The sequence below is a fragment of the Fistularia commersonii genome, chromosome 15 (assembly GCF_037954325.1).
Source record: "Fistularia commersonii isolate RoL2024-O1a breed Wild chromosome 15, RoL_Fcom_v1.0, whole genome shotgun sequence".
Taxonomy (NCBI): domain Eukaryota; kingdom Metazoa; phylum Chordata; class Actinopteri; order Syngnathiformes; family Fistulariidae; genus Fistularia; species Fistularia commersonii.
The window spans coordinates 12,435,488-12,458,874 of record NC_141298.1 but is presented as its reverse complement, the minus strand read 5'-3'; the positions used below and the strand labels follow the sequence as shown (position 1 = coordinate 12,458,874).

Below are 23,387 nucleotides of genomic sequence, written 5' to 3'. Positions count from 1 at the left end.
GTAACGGTGAAGAACATGAAGAATCAGATGGTCAAACATCTCGTCCTGTTTATTTTAGTGTAAGGCAGTTTCTACTGTGACAGGACGGGTCTCCATGAAGATGTGATCCCACGGTGACGACCACTCTGAGCACAGTATACAAACAGCTGAGAGTATAAATACAAACCCATGGACATTTGCTCCATGGCACTAGAAAAGAACTACATCTTCACCGATAGAACATTCACAGGGAAGTATGAAGGTCCACGGAGGAACATCTGGACATCTCCTTTCCAAATGTCCTCTGGCTGAGCGATGCCATGAGACACCGCACCAGAGAAGCAATAAACAAAGCGGCAGCAGTAAGTAACAGACGTCAACAACATCCCATAATAAAAGAGATTTAATATGGCCCACCGATCTACTCTGCCGGCGTTCACCAGGAGCTCTTCCCCCTGCAGGGCGCGGGGCTCGGAGGCCACGCCGACGCATGAGCGGATCAAACCAAGACGATGAGATGAATCTGTGAAGGTGTGCACCTGAACATTCAGCTCCTGCAGGGGGGGAGGTGGTCTCAGAGACGCCGGTTCAAGTAAACATTTAAGTCACGCCCACTCCTTCTGATGCAAACAAAGCACTCATTGGCACGAACTACTGATGGAACCCCAGGGGGGAGGGCCGACCCATTAGCGGTGGTCCTGGGAGGGGGGTTGGGGGCGGCTTGGGGGCGTCCCCTCCTTGCTGGCCACCTGCTGCCCCCCTGGGCCGTAGCCCTGATAGGAGGCGGCTTTGGCCGGCGGGCCTCCCCCCGCGGCCTCGCCAGCAAACAGGAAGGAGCCTAGAGGTAAGCAGGGATCCGCCTGCAGAGGAATGTGAATCTGCCTGCCGTAGAGCTCAGCGGCGGCCACGGCGTCCCCAGAGGCTCGCTCTGACACGTCCGGCGGTGATGCGGACAGGAAGGGCCCACCGGGGGAACTGGGGAACATCCGGAGGGGGTTACGGTTGAGACCTCGGACTTCGCCGTCTGCCAGCGAGAGGCTGAGGGCCACCTCTGACCTCGCCTGCCACGATAAGGCCACGCCGCTGCCGCCGCTGCCACCGAGCTCCGACGGCAGTACATTCTTCTTGAAGTAAGAGTCTCTGTTGGAGCCCGTGTCGTCGCGGGAACATGGAATGACGTTCTCCCCATAGGTGTCGGGAAGCGACGCCTCCGGGCTCTCCGTGTCCAAGGATCTGCTCCGGCGGTCCAGGGCCAGCGTGCCGCCTAGTGGCTGGCCAAGGCCCAGGTGGCGGGGCAGGCTGGAGATGGCCCACGGGCCGCCGACCAGGCTCTGCTCGTACAGGTCCAACATCTGATAGTCGCACTCGGCGAAGGCATCCTTCTGCAGGTAGCTCTCCTCAAACTCCTGGTAGGGCGAGGAAATGTCCTCCTCCAGCTCCATGTGGATCTGCTCATCGTACTCGCCTTCGTTGTGCATGTCCACCACGTCGAAGGTGACGATGGCGGGTAAGGCCCGCATGTTGGGCGTGAAGGTCGAGTTGGTCTCCAGACCAGCCACGCTGTTGTGCAAGTTGCTGAGCATCATGGAGTTCTTTGTGTAGTCCACCAGCGCCTGGGAGAAGCACACGGTATGGACATCGTCCAGGGCGCCGTTGACACCAGGCGCCTGGGAGTTGAGGTTACCAAGCACGGTGGGCGCGTTCTCCTGGAGACGCAGCTCTTCTGACTCGCAGAGCCTCTCAGACTCAGGGTCCGACGTGCTGTCCAGCGATTCGCTGCTGAGCCTCTGCTCGCCGTCGCCGTTGGCCGACCCAACGGAGGTGGATGTATCCCCCTTCTCATCCAGGTCCATGCTGTTCCTGTTGAGGTTGGAGTTCTTCTTCCAGTCGGCGTCCTGTGGGCCCACCGGGCTCCGCGCCGCCCCTGCCTTCCCCGCCACCTCCGGGAAGCCATCCACGCCGTACAGCTCGCTGGCTATCTGTAACCGCTTTATGTCAGGGACGAAGGCGGCATCAGGCCGCGGCGCCTCTCCGGCAGCGGAGCCCTGGACCTTGGCCCTACCCTCCGAGCGTGGGCTGAGGAGACTCTCGTCGGGAGCGAACAGCTCGTAGAGAGCGTCGCCGCTGTAGCTGTCCCTTGGCAGCCGGTCGGCCTTCTCCTGGCTGTCCTCGGGCCCCGGGGTGGTGGAGTCGTAGTAGCCCTCGTCGCTGTTAGGCACCGACTCCTGGTGCTCGCTCTGAGGCGTGAGCACGTCGGCCGAGGATGACGTGTCCGCCGTAACGGTTGGCCGCGCACTGTTGCTGTTCAGCAGGTCCATGTTGTGGGAGCACGTCGGATTAGCGTTGTCCCGGTCACACGAGCAGCAAACATCCTCACCACCCTTGTTTCCCCAGAAGTCCCGGAGGCACTGCTCGTCCAGGTCCTCGGGCGAGGCCATCTCCTCCCCTCCGCCCTGGTAGGTGAGATAGCAGGAGGCCCTCTTGCCTCCGTTCCTGCTGCGTTCTCCTGACGTAGCGCTCTCCGCGATGCTGTCGTCCTCCTGGTCAGCGATGATGTCCCCGCAGCCGGTGAGGGAGTCAAAGCTCTTCAGTGAAGCCACCTCCCCGTAAATTAGGTTCAGCTGGTCCGAGGAACCGGCGGGGGTCTCGGTCTTCTGTGAGGGCTCGGGGATCATCTGCAGGAGCAGGCATGGTTCGCTGTAACCCCTGGAGCTGTCCCCGAACTCGCCCGAAACCGCCACCATCAGGCCCAGCTCCTCTGTCCGCTCATCGGTCGCGTGACCGTCCGGCTCGGACTTCGGGCTTTCCTGCTCCACACTCTCCTCCAGAAGCTCTGCGCCCGTGCAGGCGTGTTGGGAACCCAGCGGAGAACCCGCCGGAGAGGTTTGTGTGTCAGGCACATCGGGCTGGGGGCGCAGGCACTCAGTGACAGACGGTTCGCCGTTGTCTGGGGCAACGGGCACGGCCGTCTGACAGTCGGGAAGGGTCATCTCCGCCATCTTCTCCGCTCCGGAGTTCCTGTGGGTCTTGTGGTGCCTGAAGCTTTGGAACAGGCCCTTCAGACCCCTCTTCTGCCGGGTGAGGGACTGCGACCTCTGCTCAGCCGAGGGGAGACTACATTCGTGGCGAGCGCCGCTCTGGAGCTCTGGGTCCCTCTGGTGGTGGAACTCCAAGTCAGCCACGGGGAACCCGCTCCTCGGGCTCTCGTCCTGGCTGAGCTTGCAGAGCCCGTCATGGGTTCTGCTCTTGCACAGTCCTTTTTTAGTTGGCCACTTGCTTGGATTTTTACTGCGCCCCCCGAAGAAGTTCGGTAAAATGCAGATACTTTTGCGGACGCCGAAGAACGTCAAAGCTGTCCTCCTGAACTTCCCGGCTTTCTGACATTTCGCCGCCGAAGCCCCCGCATGTGACTGCAGCTCCTCAGTGACATCGTCGGGGCGGCGGGGAGAAGGGACGCACGAGGCCGGAGCTGCGTCCAAGGGGTCGCTCGTACGCTGGCCTGCCTTGCGAGAAGCCATGGCGCTCACGTTCACAGGGCCAAAGAACTGGGGGAAGTCATCGCCGCCAAACGCTCATCCAGAAGGTCCGTCCGTCCTCCATTTGCACTAAGAGAGAAGACCAACAACGATCAACATCACAGCATTTTCAACCAGGGTGTGTGTTCGTGTATACACACAGCATTGCTCGCCTCATCACAAAAGCAGCTGATTACGCTTGTGTGAATTACAATCCTAGTCTATTCCCAGACAGGTGAGTCTGACTGACATACTGAGTCTTTATTGTGGTATTTTTTTAGGTTAGCATTGAGCGTTAGCTTCAGGTAGACGTGAAGCAGGTTGCCGCTCGCTCACCCAGACAATGCCTTCATGGAGACACCGAGTAAACAAACTCAGGGAAACTCTAGCCTTAAATACTGCGGGACAAGCCTGTCGGTGACTTACTTTTTTAGACAAGAGCGGGAATTCTTCAATAAAGGCCACTGGGTGTCAATGACGGCTCGACAACGGACCGGACTAGCCGAAACCAGGCGACCGCTGACGCCGCCTGCTAGCATGGAGGCTACACGCTAACGGCAGCTAACGGGCTAGCGCGCTAAGCGGCCAACGTCACTCACCGGCGGAGACGCTTCTCCGGTCTCGGCTGCGGTCCGACGGTCGACGGCGGCGGCGGCGGGCGCCAACATGCATCACGGCGCGGCGCGGCCACGTCACAAACAGGCGCAGCGCCGCGGCACCGGGGCCGTCCAGCCTACATCGTCCGAGCGGGTCGACTCCTGTCCGGGCGTCCGCGGAGAAGCCCAGCAGCTCTGCGCTGCGCAGGCGCGCTGCCCTCCCGGGCGCGTGTTAGTGACGTAGCGGCTGCACGAGGGGCCCGCGCGCTTCAAACATCCGGTTGAAGGCCGCGTTCTTCTTCTGTGGTGGATCTAAAAACTTTTTTTTTTTAATTTCATTGAACATAAATAGTATAAACAGATATACATATGCACAAACAAACATGGCAAGGTAGAATCAAATGTCAATGAATCAACCGAGGATGAGGAAGCAGAAGACATAAGGACATTCATTCAGTATGTGGATCTAAAAACAAAAACAAAAACAAAAGAACACCTTAAATGTGACGTCAGAGCGTGGCAGAGTCTGGAAGACATTGGCGTGAAGGTCAATGACCACGTGGAGGACGCTGCATGCATCCCGATGTTCTGCGAGGCCTTCACAACACCCTGAGCGGCAGAGGATGTCTGCTGGAGGTCCACAGAGGTCCACTGTTCCACCGCGGTGCAGAGACGCCGATGTCGATACCATGAAGCGCCCCGGGTCGTCGGTCAGCTGATCCGCCGCACGCTCTCTCGGCGCTGGTGTTTGCTGGTCGCCTGGCAACCGGACACGTCTTCCCGCCCCTGGTGGAGGCGCCGAGAAGATCCGGCCGAGGCGCTTGAAGGCGCCGTTTCAAGCCCCTCACGCCAAAGTGGATGACCTTGATTGAGTTTGCAGCCAATCACAGATGACCCTGGGCTGAGAGGGCGGGGCTTAACATGGACGGGTCAGCTGTCAATCATCTAACCCTCTAATTCACACCCAGGACAGTTTAGTCTGCAATGACTGTTTTTAGACTGAAGATGGAGAACATGGTGAGAACCCAGGCCAGGAGGTGACTAAATACCTCCAGTAGTTGGAATAAGAGTGTTGCGTGACTGTGAGAATGAATGAATATTTAATGTCCCTGAGAAAGAATTTATGGATGAATATTTAATGACAGTGAGAAGCATTGAATGAAGATGAGTGAATATCTGAAGACTGTCTGTGACAATGGAATGAAGGAAGAAATTAATATTTAATAAACACAAGAATGATTGGATGAATTTATATTTATTGACTATGAGAATGAATGAATACTAAATGACTGAGAAAGAATGAACGAATGACTGAATGTGGTGAGAAAGATCAGAGGAGAGACCTTTGTAGACATTTATTAAAAACAAAAGTGCAGCGCGTCCGGTCCCAGACAGGATGCCTGGAACGCAGCAAAATAAAAGCCTCCGTTGCCTCCTCTGATTTTTCAGCTCAAAGTCAAAGAACGTCGTGAAGTTTTTGGGATTCAGTGCAAGACAGAACCGAGGTTCTAGTGGAGCGGGTTGGGGTGGGGGTGGGGGGGTCCTGCTGTGACCTCACGTGACCCGTGTCCTCAGACGGGGACATGGTCTGCTCATGTTTTCATACATGTATGCTTCGTAATTGCTAATGTTTTGGTCCAACACTACCTCAGGGTCCCACTAATGTTTTTATACATGTATGCTTCGTGTTTGCTGATGTTCTGGTCCAACGCTATCTCTGGGTCTACTCATGTTTTCATACATGTATGCTTTGTGCTTGCTAATATTCTGGTCCAGCGCTAGCTCAGGGTCTGCCCGTGTTTTTATACATGTATGCTTCGTGTTTGCTAATATTCTGGTCCAACACTAGCTTAGGGTCTGCTCATGTTTTCATACATGTATGGTCTGTGATTGCTAATGTTCTGGTCCAACACTAGCTCAAGGTCTTCTCATGTTTTCATACATGTATGCTTCGTGATTGCTAATGTTCTGGTCCAACACTAGCTCAAAAAACCCAACGGCCAATTGGGAGGTCCCTGACTGAGGACGGGGGGGCTTGCTGGAGGGTATGTCAGACACATTCACTACTTCATTCACAGTGATGACGGAGAGATGTTCCTTCAGAACATTCCGTTTAAATGGTCATTCAGTGAGGACGACTTCTTGATTCTGAACGTCTCCAGGTTCTCAGGAGGTCCTTCTAGATTGTTCTTCTAGCTTGGATGATTGAAATGATGGTTCCGCCACTCCGTCAGGTGAAGGGAGCAGAGGTGCGTTCAGGGTCATAGGGAGCTCTCCTCAGCGGAGATCTGCTTCTGGGTTCTTCATGAAGGTGGCTCATATTTACAGCGGAATGATGCGATGGTTCTTCAACGATCGGAGGCTCTCCCGGTTCCCCGGCTGCCGCATTACGTCTTGGACTGGCGGACGTCGGTCCACTCCAGTTTGGTGCTCTGCAGCGCCTGGGTCTTCTTCTCATCCACCAGGACGTAGTCCACCCTGTGCTCCTCGGACAGGAGTGGCTTCTGCCGGATGAAGAGGGACAGGAGCATTGATCTCTGGGGTTTGATGATCCCCTGGATCGGTTCTTAAAGCAAATCTGAACAGTTTTTGTCGAGGTATATTATAACTGTCTTATTACTATGTTAATTATTAATACTTCCTACTATCTTACGCCGTTTATACTCTATTAATGCCATGTTATTACTTATTTATGGTGTATAATTACTGTTATTATTGTATTAATACAGTGCTATTACTGTGTTATTACTGTGTTCATACTCAGTGATAATGTGTTATCGTGTTACTATTGTATTAAAACTGTATCATTACGATGCCGTTACTTATTAATACCTTGTTATTACTGTGTTAATACTCTCTGTGGAGTTCTTAGACCTCCAGATCATGGTGAGTTCATGTCGAAATCTTGTGGGCGGCAACTGGACTTGAATTTCAGGTGAAAGTGAAGAAATTCAAGTCCAGTTGCTGCCACAAGAAGATTTCGACACGACCTGAATTAATACTGTGTAACTTCTGTATTAATACCGTGTCAAAACTGTCTGCGGAGGTTCTCAGTCCTCAAGGTCATGGTGAGCTCATGTTGTAGTCCTCTTGTGGTGGCGACTTAAATTTCTTCACTTTCAAGTGAAGAAATTCAAGTCCAGTTCCCACCTCAAGAAGATTTTGACATGAACTGTATTAATACTGTGTTAATACTATGTAATGAGTGTTTATACGTATTAATACTGTGTTATTTCTGTGTTAATACTGTGTCACTACTACTTAGTAAGCACTCCTGGCAGTATTACACAGTTACTCTTGTAGTGGGAGATAAGCATGTGGTTTACTGATGATTAAATGATTACCTGAAAATGATTAGAAAGAAACAGGACTGACAGGAAGTGTGTTGGGTGTTTCCAGTTAGAAAAATCTGAAATATCTGAGTCATCTGGACGGATAAGAACATCTAAACCCTTTGTGACTCGGTGGCCTCCTATGAGGTTGTCTACCTTCTTGGTGTTGAGCTGTCTAGACACGATGGTTGCAGTGTGTTGGCTGTTGAGGTTGGAGGTTGGAGTTGCTATAAGAAGAACTAGCTCAGCGAGCAGCTAAACAGGAAGTGCTCATTTGAGGATGTCGGGTCTTTACAGTCTTCAACATCTCCTCACAGCAGAAATGAATGAACAGCTTTGGATATTCTGGATACTTTGGAGTATCCAGAATAAGGAACCCACTGTCCCCAAACAAGGACACCTGCTCTTCTACATCTACTTCCTGTTCTCAGCTTTGGAGCCTGAGAATCCTGGAGATGTTGGATATAGGTGAGAAACGGAAGCTTCACCTTCTGCAGGGGTGAGGGAAGAGCCGGGTTGAAGTCCAGGGACAGGTAGTCCAGGTTGGAGCTCCTGCTGGGCGTAACGGTCCCGTCAAATGGGAAGAACCTTGAATCCTGTCGGAGGAGAAGAACCGCTGAAGTCAGGAGGAGAAGAAACCACACAAATACACTGATGATGCTGGCAAAGTTAGACCATGGTCAGCCTATGGAGAACCCCGGGTGGAGAACATGGGAGAACATATAGAGAACCCAGGAGGGAGAACATGGAGGCCCCACAGGTCCGACCGGCTGAGGCCGTGGTCTCCTGAAGAAGGAGGACCAGATTGTCAGTTGTTGATTGTCCAGGTTTTCAGTCCTCCCGGTTGAGGAACTCGCTTATAAATCTTGTCCTGGACACCTTCATCCAGGAGTGTTCTTCAGATCTGACTGTGTGGTAGTTTTATGTATTTGAGGCCTAAGACGGATGGAGCCTGAAGAACCTGGTGCCTCCACAGAACCTCTGCCAAGGTGGTGAGGTCTCTTCTTTATCTGGTGTCAGTTATTCATGACATTTTAGTTGAGAGAGAAGAACCCAACCTCCTGGACTCTCCCTCCTCTGATCTAGGAGAACATCTGAGGTGTTTACCAGCGAGGTTCCGTTGGCGTTGTCGTCAACGGGATCTTCTCCGCTCTCTGCTCGTCTCTCCAGAGGCAGGCGGCTCGTTGAGAAGCTGCAACTGCGAGAAGACAAAGGCTGAGGGTCAGATGTTGGTGAAACCAAGAAGCTGCAGGGTTTCCAGGCAGAGGCTCTGACAGGCACTACTCAGAGTCAGAACATCCAGACGGACCTTGGACTTTTCAGAACCCCAGCTTGGAAACCAAAGGACGTACTCCTGCATTTCCAACAAAGAAGTCCTGACCTTCTTAGATGATTCAGGACGAGCCATGTGATCATTATATGCTTTATCACCCGCCCCTAGCCCCCCCACCTGACCCGACAGATCTCCTCACCGGGACTCTGTGGACGTCCTGGTCAGCGGGAGGTGGGTGGGACACTCTGTGATGGTGGACAGTCCTCTCAGGTCCAGGGGTGGAGGGCGAGCTGTGGACACAGGACGGCAAAGGTCAATATAGCCGTCTGATCAGCACATCGGACTCAAAGGTGGGAGATCTTCAAAAAGATGGAACCACAACCCGGAAGGCTGGACATTTGGTCCGACCATGAGCATCCCTTTTGGGGGCTTCTAGTTCTGGACTTCCTGTTCTGTCAACCATCAGGAAGAGCCTTTGACGGCTCCACCACAGACCTCTTAATGGTTTCTATCGGGTCCTTTCCAGATGGTTCTGGGTATCAACTCATTTTTCTCGTTGCTCCAACAGTTCCACCTTCTTGAAAACACTGACCAAACATAAAGACACATTTCTGAGCTCTGGAGTCCAAGCCTGAGGCCTCGGTCAGTCACTAACCTCGCCGCAGACACGGCTTCAGGTGGCGGTGGATTGGCGGCGGGGTCAGGCCGTCTGGGGTCAGGGACGAGTCCACGCTGCAGCTTGCGGGGAACAAGGTGGCAGGACTCATAGGGATGTAGCCGTCACTCTCAGGTGTTAATGGAGGGGTGGAGGAGGAGGAGGACATGGGGACGTAGGAGTCATCCTGGGTTTGGCTCTGGACCCAAGGGATGCTGAAGAAGGGCTGAACAAAGACAAAACCCAATACTTTATGAGACTAGGAGGTATGTTTGGTACCTACAAGTTCTGGGTGTCTCAAGAGCGAGATGCTGAGATGCTCTACTGTCTATGAGAACCAAGACTGAGGAACCAGACCCATCATCATCTGAGATGGTTGAATTTGGGGCACTTTTTGTTTGTCTTTAACTTTGAGAACCCATGTAGTCAGGGTTCTCCAGGGTTCTCCAGGCTGCCAATAAGTACTTTGGTTCTTGCTCTTAACCCTGCATTGGTCCTGACATGAATGGGTTTGAACCAACATCGACGCAGTGAATCGACCATGAGCGCTCCGCCTCCAGGGGTTCCTCTCTCTTACCAGGTTGAGACTTTGCCTCCTGCTGCTCTTCAATCTGATGTCAGGTTCTCCTGCCAGAAAAGAACCTCCGTCATCACAGAATGTTGTCCGAATCTCCCCCCCGCCAACAGCAAAATGACAGCGGTCATTTTCTCCTCATACCTATTTTAAGATGGTCCAGGCTGGACAGCGAGGTCCTCCTGGGGGGATTACGGCCCTGGAGAGGCTGGACGCTGGCCCACAGGTGGTGGAGGCCCTCGTCGGCCTGTTGGTTGGGTTTGGGTGGCAGCGGAGGAGGAGTCTGCCTTTCGCCCGACAACTCGATCAAAGGGTAGGGCTTGTCAAAGAGGAAAACACTGGAGGCCGAGGAGGAAGAGGACGATAAGGTCACGGAGCTGCAGGGGGCGCTGAAGGGGGGGTGGGCCGGACGCCCGGGGGCGAAGAGATCGGGAGTGAAGGTGGCGAGGGTGGAGGAAGAGGAGTCTGCGTGGAAAGGAGAAGGTACGACGTCTCTTGCAGCGTCATCCGCCGATCTCTGCTCCAGGGAGGCCTCGGAGAAGGAGAAGCTGCTGTGTCTGGAGGAACACGAACTCGGGTCAGCGTGGGTTCTCAACAGCAGAATCTCATTGTTCTGCAGTCCACCAGCTGGTTCTGCATTCCCAGTGGACCTGAACAAAGATCAAACTATGCTGAGACGCAACGGGCTATGGCTAATCAGAGTGAAAGACAGCCGACCCTGGCACAAAAGGGCTGGGCTTAACCTGGACGGGTAAACTGTCAGTCATGGAGACCACACACACACTGAGAACATGGTCGTCCTCAGATGAGGACCTTCCCACTGTGATCCAGGAATCTTTGACGGCTACTTCTGGGCTTTAGCTGTAATTTACTCCTGAAGGACTGGACTAGACTGGACTGATGTAGACTAATGTGTCCTGAAGTGATGTCGTCTTGTCTGATGTGGTCTGGACAGGACTAATTGGGACTAGTGTGGAGTGGTTTGATCTGGACCGGTATGGTCTGGTCTGGTCTGATCTGATCTGGTCTGGACCAGTATGGTTTTGTCTGATTTGGGACTGGTCTGGTCTAATCTGGACCAGTGTGGTCTGGTGTGTTGTTCCCGGACCTGCAGCTGATGGTGCTCCTGGTTTCGCACTCGGACAGGAAGAGGTAGTCTGGAGGTTGGGTGGAGTCGCCCTGACTGGACAGCGAGGCCCTGTCGGAGGTGTCAGGCGGAGGCTGCAGGGAGGTGGGGGTGGGGGGCAGGCCCTCCTCTGAGCTCTCTGTGGGGAAAGAACATGGAGAACGTGACCTCCTCAGATGGTCCTGGCAGCAGCGGAGATGGACTCGCAGAGAAAGAAGGTCCCAAGGACACCTCTGCCTTCTCAGTGAACTGTTCCCAGGCCAGAACCCCAGAACCTCAAAACCTTCAGGAGAACCATGTCAAAAAAACATCTGCCCCAAGAACCAGCTGGAGGAACCCTGTGGTCAGCAGGAGAACTGCAGAGGTTCTCAGGCTGAGAACATCTTGCTTGATTTCACTCTAAACAATGTTCTCGGGGGACGTTGACAGGAACCTGGTTCTCCACTGAGGTTCCAGACTGTAAACAAAACCCTGTGGGGTCACCGGGCTGGTCTAAACAGACCTGTCAGGAACACACACACACACACACACACACACGCACACAGGAATAGCAAGTTCTGATTGGAGGGAGGGGTTACTGTGTGTGTGTGTGTGTGTGTGTGTGTGTGAGTGTGTGTATGTGTGTGTGTGTCTGTGTGTGATTTAGAGCGATATCCGTGGAAACCTATCAGCGGCTCTGGGCTTGTTGCTCTATCTCTGTGATGCAGACAACTGCACTCCAACACACACACACACACACACACACACACACACACACTGGGTGTCACCCTGTCAAAATAAAAGCCTGATTGTGAAATTTTCATACACATTAATCCCAGCAGATTATTATTCCCCCCCCTCCCAGATGACTGATTGTGATTGGCCGCAGCGAGTGGAGGGAGATCATGTGACGGCGTGTTTGTAGGGAGCGCCGGCGCTGACGTGACAGGCTTTATTTAGCCCATTTATTTTTAACCTTTGGCCGCCGAGAAGCTTTTATTGTGAAAGGCACTTCCTTCTCATGCTGTCGGGATTATGGACGTCCAAGATAAGACACCAGCGGTTTCTTGTATTTCACACCTAAAGGGTTACTACTCTGCAGAAGAAGCGGGAGCTTAGAGGAGGTGATGCTTTCTAGGAACTTCTCCCCGCAATACACCCCGGGTCCGTTCCTGCCAAATAAGGGTAAAAACGAACACCCCGGCGGAGACGGTGGCCATGGAAACCACTCGCAGAGGGGAGGGTACCTGGGTCGGTCAGGCTACCGAAGTGGCAGATCTGGCTGATGCTGCTGATCCAGCTGTTCCTCTCCTCCTGGGTTTTGGCCACCAGGTAGAAGACACGGGCTGACGTGCGCACCACGAACAGGTGCTTCTCCTGGAGGTCCCTCTTCACCCGCAGCGGCCCGTCCAGCATCTCCGCTCGCTCTACCTCGCACTCCCGCAGATCGATGGCACGGATGGGTTTCCTGGAGCTCTTACTCTGGTAGTACTCCAGCACGTCGGGGTCGCCGCTCATCCGGCCCCGTCGCAGCACGAACCAACGCTTCCTCCAGGCCTGCGGGGGGGATGGAGAGCAACGCCGTCAGCATTGCCATGGCGACGGGAAGCAGATTCCGCCACCTCGCTCCGCCGCGGTTTCATAATTTGGTGGGTTAGTGGAACCTCGACTCCACTTTCCCAGAAGGTAAAGAGGAAGTGGACCTGATGAGAGGTACTATCAGTACCTGCCCTGCTAGCACTCGTTCCCACCCAAGTAGTGCTAGTTCCTGACCTGGTGGTACTAGTACCTGTCTTGGTATTACTAGTGCCCACCCTTATATTATTAGTAACTGCCATGATCGTACTAATAGTACTTGTGCCTACCCTGGTAATACTAGCACCTGCCCGGATAGTACTAGTGCCAGCCATGGTAGTACTAGTGCCCACCCTTATAGTATTAGTAACTGTCATGATAGTACTAACAGTACCAGTACCCGCCTTGATAGTACTAGTGCCGGCCATGGTAGTACTAGTGCCGGCCATAGTAGTAGTATTGCCTGGCCTGATAGTGCTAGCGCCTTCCCAGTTAGTACTTGTGCCAGGCATAGTAGTACCGATGCTGGCCCTGGTAATACTAGCGCTCGCCAGGGTAGTACTCGTGTCTATCTTAGAAGTACTTGTGCCAGCCATGGTAGTACTACTACCTGTCCCTGTAGTACACATACCTGACACTGTAGTACTGGTACCACACCTGTTTGTACTAGTATCCGCCCCTGTGGTACTCGTACCCGCCCTGGTCATAATAACAACAACAACAATAATAATTATTATAACAACAATAATAATAATAATAATACATTTTACTAAAAGCGCCTTTCTTAAAACTCAGGAGACTTTACAGTTGTGATTAGTGCTAGTAATAGGGCCTGATCTGGTAGTACTTGCTTCCTCTGTGGTACTAGTTTTCTCCCTGGTGGTACTGGTGCTCACGTCTGTTTTACCTCCCTGGTGTCTGTGGCTGCTTCCTGTTGGCCTACGAGGCTCTGAGAAGCTCTGCGCCGCAGAGCAGGGAACCCAGAAAAGGTTCCTGTCACTGCGCGGAACCTTGGCCCTGTTCTCCGAAAAGAAACCGCCTTGGTTTCGCTTTGAAGGAGAAGTGAAACGGGTTAAAACACAGGAGGCCTGGTCTGAGGTCAGCAGCGGTTTGACAGGGCGCCGAGCTGATAAACAAACAAGGGGGCGGGGCCAATGGAGGTTTACCATGAACGGGTCAGCTGTCAATCATATACCTTTAAGCTTACCATCAGTGATTGGACCCTTGAACTAACCACTAATATGACTCTTAAATGCATCGTCACTGATCTGGCCCTGAAATGCCATGTCAGTTATCTGACCCTTAAATGCAGCATTACTGAAATGCAGCATTTACTAATATGACTCTTAAACGCTCTGTCACTGACCTGACCCCTAAATGCCATGTCAGTTATCTGACCCCCTGATTTGACCCTTAAATGCACCACCACTGACGTGTCCCTTGAACACACAGTCATTTATGTGACCCCCTAGACTCCATGTCAATCATCCGACCCTCAAAAGCACCGCCACTAGTCGGAGCCTTAAACGCACCGCCACTGAGATCTGACCCTTGAACGCACCACTCCATCTGTCACACACTTGACGTTTCACATCCTGTGTTTTTGGATGTCAGCAGGATCAACTTTGCTTAAATACCGTGACTTTCAGTTTCCCGCCCTCAGACTCATCAAAACACACACACACATACAGATAAGCACACACACACACGCTCTTGTTTTGACGAAGGCCCCTCCCTCATCACTCAGGGGAAGTGAACGCACCGCCATCATAAAGCCGGACTATTTCTGCTTGGCGCTCATGACCGGAGCGTCTGGCCGCCGCTGACTCGACTTCCCATGTTACACAATACACACACACACACACACACACACACACACACACACACACACACACACACACACACACACACACACAACAACACTATCACATGACCCCAACACCACCACAACACTGGGGGCTATTCATGCAGGCGCCCCCCCCGGGGCAGAGCGCCGCCACGCTCGCTGTGTGACATGCTGGTACGTTGGCGGTACCCGCCTGTTGTCATAACGACAAAGTGACTCCACGTCCGTGGACAAGACAGGGAAAAAGTGAGTCGACGCCGCAGGAATGAGGAAGGCGGCGTGGAGGACGCCGAGCCGTAAGCGGCAACGGCGGCGTAGTCCTCTAAATCCTCATTCCACTCACACACACACAGACACACACACACACACACATACACGTACACCAGCGTAAACACCTCCTCATCCTCTGCTGCCTGCTTTTACTCACAAATCTCTTGAGTTTCTTCTCGGGAGGGGACTTGATGAGCCAGCCCCAGCACACCACATCCCCGTTGGCGCTCATCTCCGCTGCAGAGCGTGTTATCGTCCTCCCGGCCGCCAACGTCAACGCCGCCGCCGCTGCTGCTGCTGCGAGACTGAGAGCAGAGCAGAGCATATCCTGTCTGCCTCCCAGCCCGGCAGTCTGAAAGGAGGAAGTCTACAAATTGATCACGGTGACAGAGAGAGGGAGGGAGTGAGGGAGGGAAGAAGGGAGGGAAGAAGGGAGGGGGAGCAGACAGGGGGGGTATTATCTCCCAGGAAGTGGACGGAGCAGCCGTTGGTGACTGCAGGAGGTGGAGGAGGGACTGAATGTCTACATAATGGGGGGGGTTTGTTTGGAGCTTACCCCCCCCCCCCCCCCACACCCCCACCCATCCGGCCGCTGCAGCTGGATGGTCGTGACACATCCCATCACCCCGACCCCTCCTCCTCCCTTCGCTTAAAGCTGTGCCAGTGAACGTATCACAGGTGTGTTCACTGCACTCTCCACCCCACCCTTCGTGATCAGGTGGTTTCAAACCCTGGGTGTGTGGCTGGGGTCCCCCCCACCCCCAGCCGGTCAGGAGGAGGTTAAAGCTAGGAGGCTGATATTTACGGCGAACCCTCAGATACCTCACCCGGCTTTCGCTTTGGGAACATCAGACTGGTTCGGTTCTGGTTTTGGTTCTCCCGCAGAACCTGGACTTACAGGTCACAAGAGGGGAACAGGCTTGAGTTCACCCCCGACTCAACACCCCGTGACCCGGGGTCCTCATAAGGACCACGACATGCTGAGACCTGACTTTTTGATTCTAAGTCATTCTGGCTTCCGGTCCGGACATATGGAGACGTGTTTGAACCTGCTAACATTGGACCAGAAGAGGGGTACGACTGGGGTCCATCACGAGACCAAATCAATACAACCATTCACCCACAAATTCACAGATTCTGTAGAGGCATACAACTACTGATCACACATTTACTGAAGGGAAATTGGTCCTTCTGCAGCAAAGTGGTATCAGTACTAGTCATATCAGTGTCAGTAGTAGTCATATTAATGTCAGTAGTAGTCGTTGTGGTAGACAAAGTAGAGGAATGAAGGTTAGCTGTAGAAAGACAGAATAAGAGGAACCCAAGTGGAACAGTGAGGCCGCAGGGAGTGGAGCATAAGGTGGAGGAGTTTAAGTACTCGGGGTCAAAGTCCAGAGTAATGGAGAGGGTAGAGAAGAAGTGGAGGAACGTGTGCAAGCAAATTGGAATGAGCGGAGAAAAGTCAGCCAGAAGGAAAGGAAAGGGGAAGAAGGTGAGAGCAGCCGTGGTGTCTGGTTTGGAGACACTGAGAAGGAGACAGGAGGCAGAAGGATGCTGAGGTTGGAGCTGCAACCCAGGAGGTCTGGAGGAAGACCAGAGAGGACTGACTGCATCTTCTCTGATCCAAAGTCCTGGGTTCTGGCCAATTACGGTTAAAGTTGTTGTAGTTCTCGGTGTGGCCTATAGGAGGCGCCGGTCATTTGAATAACTGTCAACAAGAGCAGACCGGCTCTGTGATTGGCTACAAGCAGGGGTGAAACCAAAACTCCGGGCCAATCAGGGAGCGTTGTCCTTTCAGCCTCTTCCTCCTTCCACAAAGCAGACCTCAGTCACCAGAGACTCTTAAAGAAAAGAGTGGTCAATCACCGCTTTTTTCTGTAACAGCACATAAAGGCGCCCGGTTTCTATTTCAATTGAAATAATCTTCGTATTTACGAAGCTCAGGATCCGGTTAACACCGGGGACAATAACTATTACGACGAGGAGGATCTAGAATGTGACTTCGTGTGGAAAGAGTAAAGGTGGCCGTTCGGAGCCGCCATCTTTGTTGAGGCGGCGTAAGCCTACCGCATTTCCTGCCCTTCCGCCATCTTGCGCGCAGAAAGTCTCAGGGATTACCCATGACTCCCCGGGACCGGGTGACCTGCGCCTGGCCTTGTGGAGCTCCGCGCCGCCGTCCGGTACTCGTGTCGGGGCCCGGTTGACGTCCACGTCCGCGAAGAACCGAGCTGCTGTCCCCCGGCGGGGTCGGCGCAGCGCATCGGAGCCGCTATGCTAACATGTCGAACTGTCTGGAGGAAACTCGCGCCGCTTGCTAGGTCTCCTTCTTCCTCGTCGGTGTGCCGGCAGGGCGCCCGGAGGACAGGTAAGAGTTCCCGGTCACCGCCGCCGATTCGACCCGCGGACTCGGACCTTCTGTCGGCCCACCGCGGCGAGCCCGCTGGCGGCTCTGACCTTCCCCTCCTTACCGGGGACGGAGCTAAACGGGGCCATTTAGCCGCTGGATGACTGACAGGCGGCGAGTGGGCACGGGCTGTCAATCAAACCAAAGCCACGCCCCCCCGCGGAGAGCGGAGAAGAAGCGCGGAGGTCCTCCAGATGCTGAGGAAACACTGGATTCACTTCCCAGTACGCTTCTGCATGCTGGGATGCCCTCGGCCAGGGCACCGGAGCCTCCAGGCTTGTATGTTTGGACAGGAGAACCTTGGAGACACCTCAGATGGACAGCTGAAAGATCTGGTTCTAGACCCAGGATCAGTTCTGTTCTTAGGGTCAGTGTCCTGCCAGGGTTCTCTCCAGGTTCTCCATCTTCAGGCTAAAAATAATGAAGACTAAATTGTCCATGGTTATGACTGAAAAGGTTAATGTTTGGATGATTGACTGCTAACCTGCCCAGGTTAAGCCCCGCCCCTCTGTCAGTGTCACCTGTGATTGCCCCCCCCCCCCAACACACACACAGCTACACCACACACACTCAGAAGTTGAACGTCACTGCTGAAGCTGTTGTAGTGCCGCCACTGGCCACCAGAGAGAGTTCCAGTTCCAGCTTGCAGACTCTGTGGACCTTCTCTCTGTCCAGGTTTGACCAATGGCAGGACGGCGTCCCACCCCCCCGCCTGTCACATGTCCACGGCGCCGGCGGGTGGCGGCGGCAGAGGTGAGAACACCCTCTACGTGGTCCTGGTCGGCGCCGCCTGCCTAGGAACGGGAGTTTACGTGAGTGCGGTTCTGGTTTCGGGTCCTGGACCTTCATCCTTTAAACCAGTGGTCCTGATGTGCTGCGCTTGGCTGACGACCTGTCAATCACCCTCGTCTCCAGGCCTACCGGACGGTCACCGGGGACCAGCAGAGGTATGACGACCGCATGGCCGCCATCGCCTTTCGCTCCCAGAGGACCGCGGGTGAGTCGGGTTCCACAGTTCTTCTCCTCAGCAGGGATTGCTGGAGAACCCACGCAGAACGTGAAGTCTAGGACAGAAAAGAGATTAGATCATGGGATCTCCAAGGAGAAACCAGAAGGTTCTGGGGTTCTAGTTATTTGGAACCATAGCATGGTAGACTGAGGGCAGAAGATGGCAACCAGGTAGTATCTGGCTGCTTCCTGGTTCGGGGGGGTCCTGGAAATTTCTTGCAGAGTATCTTGTGTTCTCCAGGGAAACATTCCTGTCGCTTTCACAGATCTTGTTTACAAATGGAGAACTTGAGGACCTTCAATGTCCACATCTTGATCTGTGTCTCTCAGCCATTTCAAAGTCAGAGCCAGAACCAGAACCTGCAGCCACAGTGGACCAGGCCAGCCCTGATGCTGAAGGTCCTGCCTCCAGTGGAACATCTGAGCAGCCTCCAGGTGGTACCGCTTGTTCTGTGGCGCTGCAGATATTGCATCTGTGTCCTCAGAACCTAGAACTCTTAGAATCCAATCAGAGAACATTCCCTGTTTTGTTTATGCGCAATCATCTCCGCAGCAGAAGAACCTGTGGTAGAACCTGCACCAGAACCTGCAGCTCCTCCAGTAGAAGCAGGTGAGGCTATTTTCTGGTATCCTGGACCTTCTGCTCCAGGCTAAAGAACCTCTTGAACTGTAGCTCTGACCCCCAGAACCAGAACCCTCAGCAGAACCTGAGCCTCCTGCAGCTGAGCCAGCAGAACCTGAGCCTCCTGCAGCTGAGCCAGCAGAACCTCCTCCAGCTGTGGACAAAGGTGAGCAGGGGTTGGGATTCATGTTCTCCCCACCAGACTCTGGTGTGGGTGGAAGTGTGACCTTCTGGTGGCTCTGTCAGAACCTGTAGTGGAAGAACCCACAGAGCCTGCACCTGCAGAACCCGCTCCTGCAGAACCTCAGCCTGAAACAGCAGAACCTGCAGTGGAAGAACCTGCAGAACCAGCCTCTGTAGAACCTCAACCTCCGGCAGCAGAACCTGCAGTGGAAGAACCTGCAGAACCTCAGCCTGCAGAACCTGTGGCTGCAGAACCTGTGGCTGCAGCAGAGAGCGGTGAGGACATCTTCACCTTCATCAGACGTTCAACCTTTAACCCATTACGTACCAGCTTCTTCTTCATTGAGAAGCCTGAAACTGTCTGTCTCGCTCTCTCCCTCCACCTTTCTGTCCGTCCCTCCAGCTGGGGCGCTGTTTCCCGGCCACGCCCCCTACCTCCTGATTGGCGGAGGCACAGCGTCGTTCGCCGCGGCGCGGTCGATCCGGGCGCGGGACCCCGGAGCCAGGGTGAGTGCGGCCCCGCCCCCTTCCCCACCGTCCAATGGGAGCACGCCCGTCTAATCCCGCCCCCCTCCAGGTGCTTATCGTGACGGAGGAGGCGGACCTGCCCTACATGAGGCCGCCGCTCTCCAAGGAGCTGTGGTTCTCCGACGACCCCGGGGTCACTGAATCGCTGCGTTTCAAGCAGTGGAACGGCAAGGAGAGGAGGTAGGACCTCCGCCCACCTCCTCCATTCTCCTCCTGGTGTCCTCCTTCTAACCGGCCGGTCTTCACCCGCAGCATCTACTTCCAGCCTCCGTCCTTCTACATCCGTCCAGAGGAGCTGAGCGCCGCCGAGAACGGGGGCGTGGCCGTCCTCACCGGGAAGAAGGTTGGTGTGCCGTGTCCGCCGCATGCTAGCTCATTAGCTGGCGATGCTAACCGGACCGATTCGCAGGTGGTCCACATGGACGTGAGGGGGAACAAGGTGAAGCTGGACGACGACACAGAGATCTCCTACGACAAGTGTCTGATCGCTACAGGTGAGGTCCTCCCCAGCTCCGCCACCTTCGCCGCCACAACCCGGATGAGCGGACCTTCTGTTTGCATCTCCAGGAGGCGTCCCCAGGAACCTGCAGGTGATCGAACGGGCCGGGGAGGAGGTGATGAAGAGGACCACCCTGTTCCGTAAGGTCAGTGAGCTGCCACCATCACCAGGGCATCTGAATGTTCAGAGGTCTGAATGTTCCTCCGCTCCCCCCAACAGATTGAGGACTTCAAGGCCCTGGACACAGTGTCCCGAGCAGTCCAGTCCGTCACGGTGGTCGGGGGCGGGTTCCTGGGCAGCGAGCTAGCCTGCGCTCTGGGCCGCAGATGTGAGTTCTCTGTGCCTCAGAAGGTCCAACGTGGACTTCAGAACCGTCCCCGGTGGCTCATCTTCTCCTCCCCCTGCAGCTCAGGACTCCGGGCTGGAGGTGATCCAGATGTTCCCCGAGAAGGGGAACATGGGGAAGGTTCTACCTGAGTACCTCAGTAACTGGACCACGGAGAAAGTCAGGAAAGGTTTGTCCGGTGCTGCTACGTCTCCTCTGTTAGGCCAATGGGGGCTAATGCCCGGTAACTGCTAAGCTAGGTTTATTCTGCCACTAATGATAGTTGTTAGATGGCGAACAGATACTAACCGAGTCGTGTTAATGGCATCTAAAACATTGTTAGCGGTTGCAAATAAACAATCCATATTGGTCCAACACTGTGGTGTAATTTCTAGCAACCACTTGAATGTGTTTTACAGATTATGCTAATATGATGCTAACAAGTTATTAGCTAATGCCAACACAGAGTCACTGTAAACTATATAATCAAACTGTTCTATCAAACCTGTTGCAAAAGTATGAGATGCTACTAGGTTTCAGCGCTGGGGTCAGTGACTCCCGGCAGCCAGCTGATGAACATTATGTGATGAGCTAACCCCAGACTCAGGTACTAACAACAGCTAACAGCTAACAGATGATAAACATGGCTTACAGGAGCTAACCTGGTACTACAACTAACAGCTAACAACTAACAAATGAACAATATATCCAAAAGTAGCTAATCCAGGACTCTGGGGCTTAAAACAGCCAACAGATGAAAGTCAAAGCTAACGAGCGCTAACTTGGACTCGGGTGCTAAAACGGCTAACAAATGTGCGTGTTTGTGTTTCTCCTCCAGAGGGCGTGAAGGTGCTGCCTGAGGCTTTGGTCCGGTCTGTGAGCTACAAGGACGACCGCCTGGAGATCCGACTGAAAGACGGTCGGGTGGTGAGTCCAGAGCTCCTCAGGCTGTCGGCCCTGACGATAAAGATCCTCCCCCTCACCACCTCCTCCTCCTCACCGCAGGTCAAAACAGATCACATCGTTGCCGCCGTCGGCCTGGAGCCCAACGTGGACCTGGCCAAGTCGGCGGCTCTGGAGGTGGACTCGGACTTTGGAGGGTACAGGGTCAACGCGGAGCTGCAGGCCAGGTCCAACATCTGGGTGGTAGGTTCATATCCATCTGAAGGAGTTCTCCCCCGGCAGAGCACTCAGTCGCTAAACCAAGATGCCGTGTTCTCGTCTCCTCAGGCCGGGGACGCCGCCTGCTTCTTCGATATCAGGCTCGGTCGCCGGCGGGTGGAGCACCACGACCACGCGGTGGTGAGCGGGCGCCTGGCCGGCGAGAACATGACCGGGGCCAGCAAACCCTACTGGCATCAGTCCATGTTCTGGTGGGTGACATCTCAGCCCGCGGGCCGGCAGAGGGGAGGGGGGAGAATGGGTGGCCGGCGGAGAAGAGCTGCTGATTTGATAAGTGGGGCGGCAGATTCCCGTCCTGCTCGTGACTCACATCCACTCCACTCAGCTCCAGGAGATCATGCATGATCGGCCCGACAGCGCACACACACACACACACCGGAACAGTGACACACATATTACTGTGGAATAGACTCGGGGGGGGGGGGGGTCCAGGAAACACCCCGTCTGTGCACTCACGCATGAGCATGTGCGGACGTATATGCATTTATGAATGTGTGTGTTTAGATATTTATGCGTGTGTGTGTGTGAGTGCATGTGTCATATATGCATTTATACATGTGTATATGTTACACACCCACACATTTATAATCTATGTGTGTATATGCATGTGTCATATATGTATACATTTATATTAGCTTTTTGCATGCGTAAGCAGCTAGCATCAGTTAGCTTGTCTCTAGTTAACCTCCTGGTTTTGAAGGAGTGACCTTGGACCGGACGTGGGCTACGAGGCCATCGGGATTGTGGACAGCAGCCTGCCGACGGTTGGCGTCTTCGCCAAAGCCACCGCCAAGGACACGCCCAAAGCTGCCGCTGAGAAGTCAGGTGAGTGGGACGCAACTCCCGCCACCAAGGTCACGCCCCCCCGCCGCCGCCTGAACCCCTGAACGCCTTCTTCCCCACAGGAACGGGGATTCGCTCGGAGAGCGAGCCGGAGGAGGCGGCCAGCAGCCCCGTGGCCCCGCCGTCGCCTGCCCTGCCGCCGCCGCCGCCGCCGCAGCGCAATGAAGACTACGGCAAAGGCGTAATCTTCTACCTGCGGGACAAGGTGGTGGTGGGCATCATCCTGTGGAACGTCTTCAACAGGATGCCTGTTGCCCGCAAGGTGAGCGCGCCCGAGAGCATCCGGTCCCACCGCCGCCTTCGGCAGCAGATCTTAACCCGCTTCCTGTTGCCTTCAGATCATCAAAGACGGCGAGGAGCACGCCGATCTGAACGAGGTGGCCAAGCTTTTCAACATCCACGAGGACTAGGGCCTCATGGAGGACGTGGAACCTTCCAGAAGGATGCCACCAAATGTTTCTCCGCTGCGCCTTTTTTTTTTTGTTTGTGTGGCCCGACGGTCGGGTCCCCCCCCCCACCACCTTCACCCCCTGGTGTGTTTTTTTTTTTTTTTTTTAAATCATGGTCCAACGTTTCCCTCCTGCGATGGCGGCCGCTCGCGCTGCAATAAAAGCTATTTTTAAAGTGGACTGGTTCTGTCTGCTTCCTGACGGGATCCGGCCTCCAGCCTGTACGTTGAGAAGCTTCAGAAACAGGAAGTAGCCTCTCCATGTCACCTGGAGTCCAAGGGGGCTCTTTGGTTTTCCAGGAAATCCACATCTTTCAATAAATGTCAGGGTTTTTAAGGATCCAAACTCGATCCAAAGGGGTTGATGGAGTCCTCTGAGCCATCTTCCTCACCAGAGGAGCTTCTGAGAATAGAAGGTTTGAGGAGGAGGAGGCCAGAGGAGGTTTATTGCTGGATGAAGGACGATGAGAAGAACCTAAGAAAAGGATGGAGCAGGAGTGAGAGGAAGAAGAGCAGGAGGACAGGACAAGTGTGAGGAGGAGGAGGAGGAAGATGCCGGGATGCTCTGCAGCAGCTGATGTATGTCCTCCTCCTCCTCCTCCTCCTCCTCCTCTTCTCCCTCCTC

At 54.2% G+C, this 23,387-nt stretch overlaps 3 protein-coding genes across 6 annotated transcripts; 1 reads left to right on the top strand and 2 right to left on the bottom strand.

Annotated features, from left to right (window-relative positions):
• Positions 1 to 30: 30 nt before the first annotated feature.
• On the bottom strand, positions 31 to 4,264 carry LOC147226551 (APC membrane recruitment protein 1-like). 2 transcript variants are annotated; one of them, XM_086161035.1, is made up of 2 exons: positions 4,094 to 4,264; positions 31 to 3,584 (listed from the first exon to the last, which is right to left on the bottom strand). In XM_086161035.1, the coding sequence occupies exon 2, from the start codon at positions 3,495 to 3,497 to the stop codon at positions 666 to 668; it is 2,832 nt and encodes a 943-aa protein (XP_086017161.1). In that variant the 5' UTR covers positions 3,498 to 3,584; positions 4,094 to 4,264; the 3' UTR covers positions 31 to 665. The 2 variants fall into 2 exon arrangements, with proteins under 2 accessions (XP_086017161.1, XP_086017162.1); XM_086161036.1 differs by lacking the exon at positions 4,094 to 4,264 and adding an exon at positions 3,921 to 4,077.
• A 1,166-nt stretch (positions 4,265 to 5,430) lies between these two features.
• gab3 (GRB2 associated binding protein 3) lies at positions 5,431 to 15,132 on the bottom strand. Of its 2 annotated transcripts, none has more exons than XM_086160739.1 (10): positions 14,878 to 15,132; positions 12,277 to 12,586; positions 11,033 to 11,189; positions 10,069 to 10,574; positions 9,928 to 9,977; positions 9,351 to 9,576; positions 8,895 to 8,985; positions 8,530 to 8,620; positions 7,911 to 8,018; positions 5,431 to 6,594 (listed from the first exon to the last, which is right to left on the bottom strand). In XM_086160739.1, exons 1-10 carry the CDS (start codon positions 15,043 to 15,045, stop codon positions 6,478 to 6,480), a joined length of 1,824 nt encoding a protein of 607 aa, XP_086016865.1. In that variant the 5' UTR covers positions 15,046 to 15,132; the 3' UTR covers positions 5,431 to 6,477. The 2 variants fall into 2 exon arrangements, with proteins under 2 accessions (XP_086016865.1, XP_086016866.1); XM_086160740.1 differs by having other exon boundaries at positions 10,069 to 10,481; positions 14,878 to 15,128.
• A 1,710-nt stretch (positions 15,133 to 16,842) lies between these two features.
• aifm1 (apoptosis inducing factor mitochondrion associated 1) lies at positions 16,843 to 22,943 on the top strand. 2 transcript variants are annotated; one of them, XM_086160738.1, is made up of 20 exons: positions 16,843 to 17,085; positions 17,800 to 17,936; positions 18,040 to 18,121; positions 18,463 to 18,567; positions 18,689 to 18,742; positions 18,819 to 18,920; positions 19,001 to 19,213; positions 19,341 to 19,444; positions 19,515 to 19,645; positions 19,718 to 19,808; positions 19,875 to 19,959; positions 20,033 to 20,109; positions 20,184 to 20,292; positions 20,372 to 20,479; positions 21,128 to 21,216; positions 21,295 to 21,435; positions 21,520 to 21,662; positions 22,172 to 22,296; positions 22,377 to 22,576; positions 22,653 to 22,943. In XM_086160738.1, the coding sequence occupies exons 1-20, from the start codon at positions 16,992 to 16,994 to the stop codon at positions 22,722 to 22,724; spliced, it is 2,262 nt and encodes a 753-aa protein (XP_086016864.1). In that variant the 5' UTR covers positions 16,843 to 16,991; the 3' UTR covers positions 22,725 to 22,943. The 2 variants fall into 2 exon arrangements, with proteins under 2 accessions (XP_086016864.1, XP_086016862.1); XM_086160736.1 differs by having other exon boundaries at positions 18,686 to 18,742.
• Positions 22,944 to 23,387: the final 444 nt, after the last annotated feature.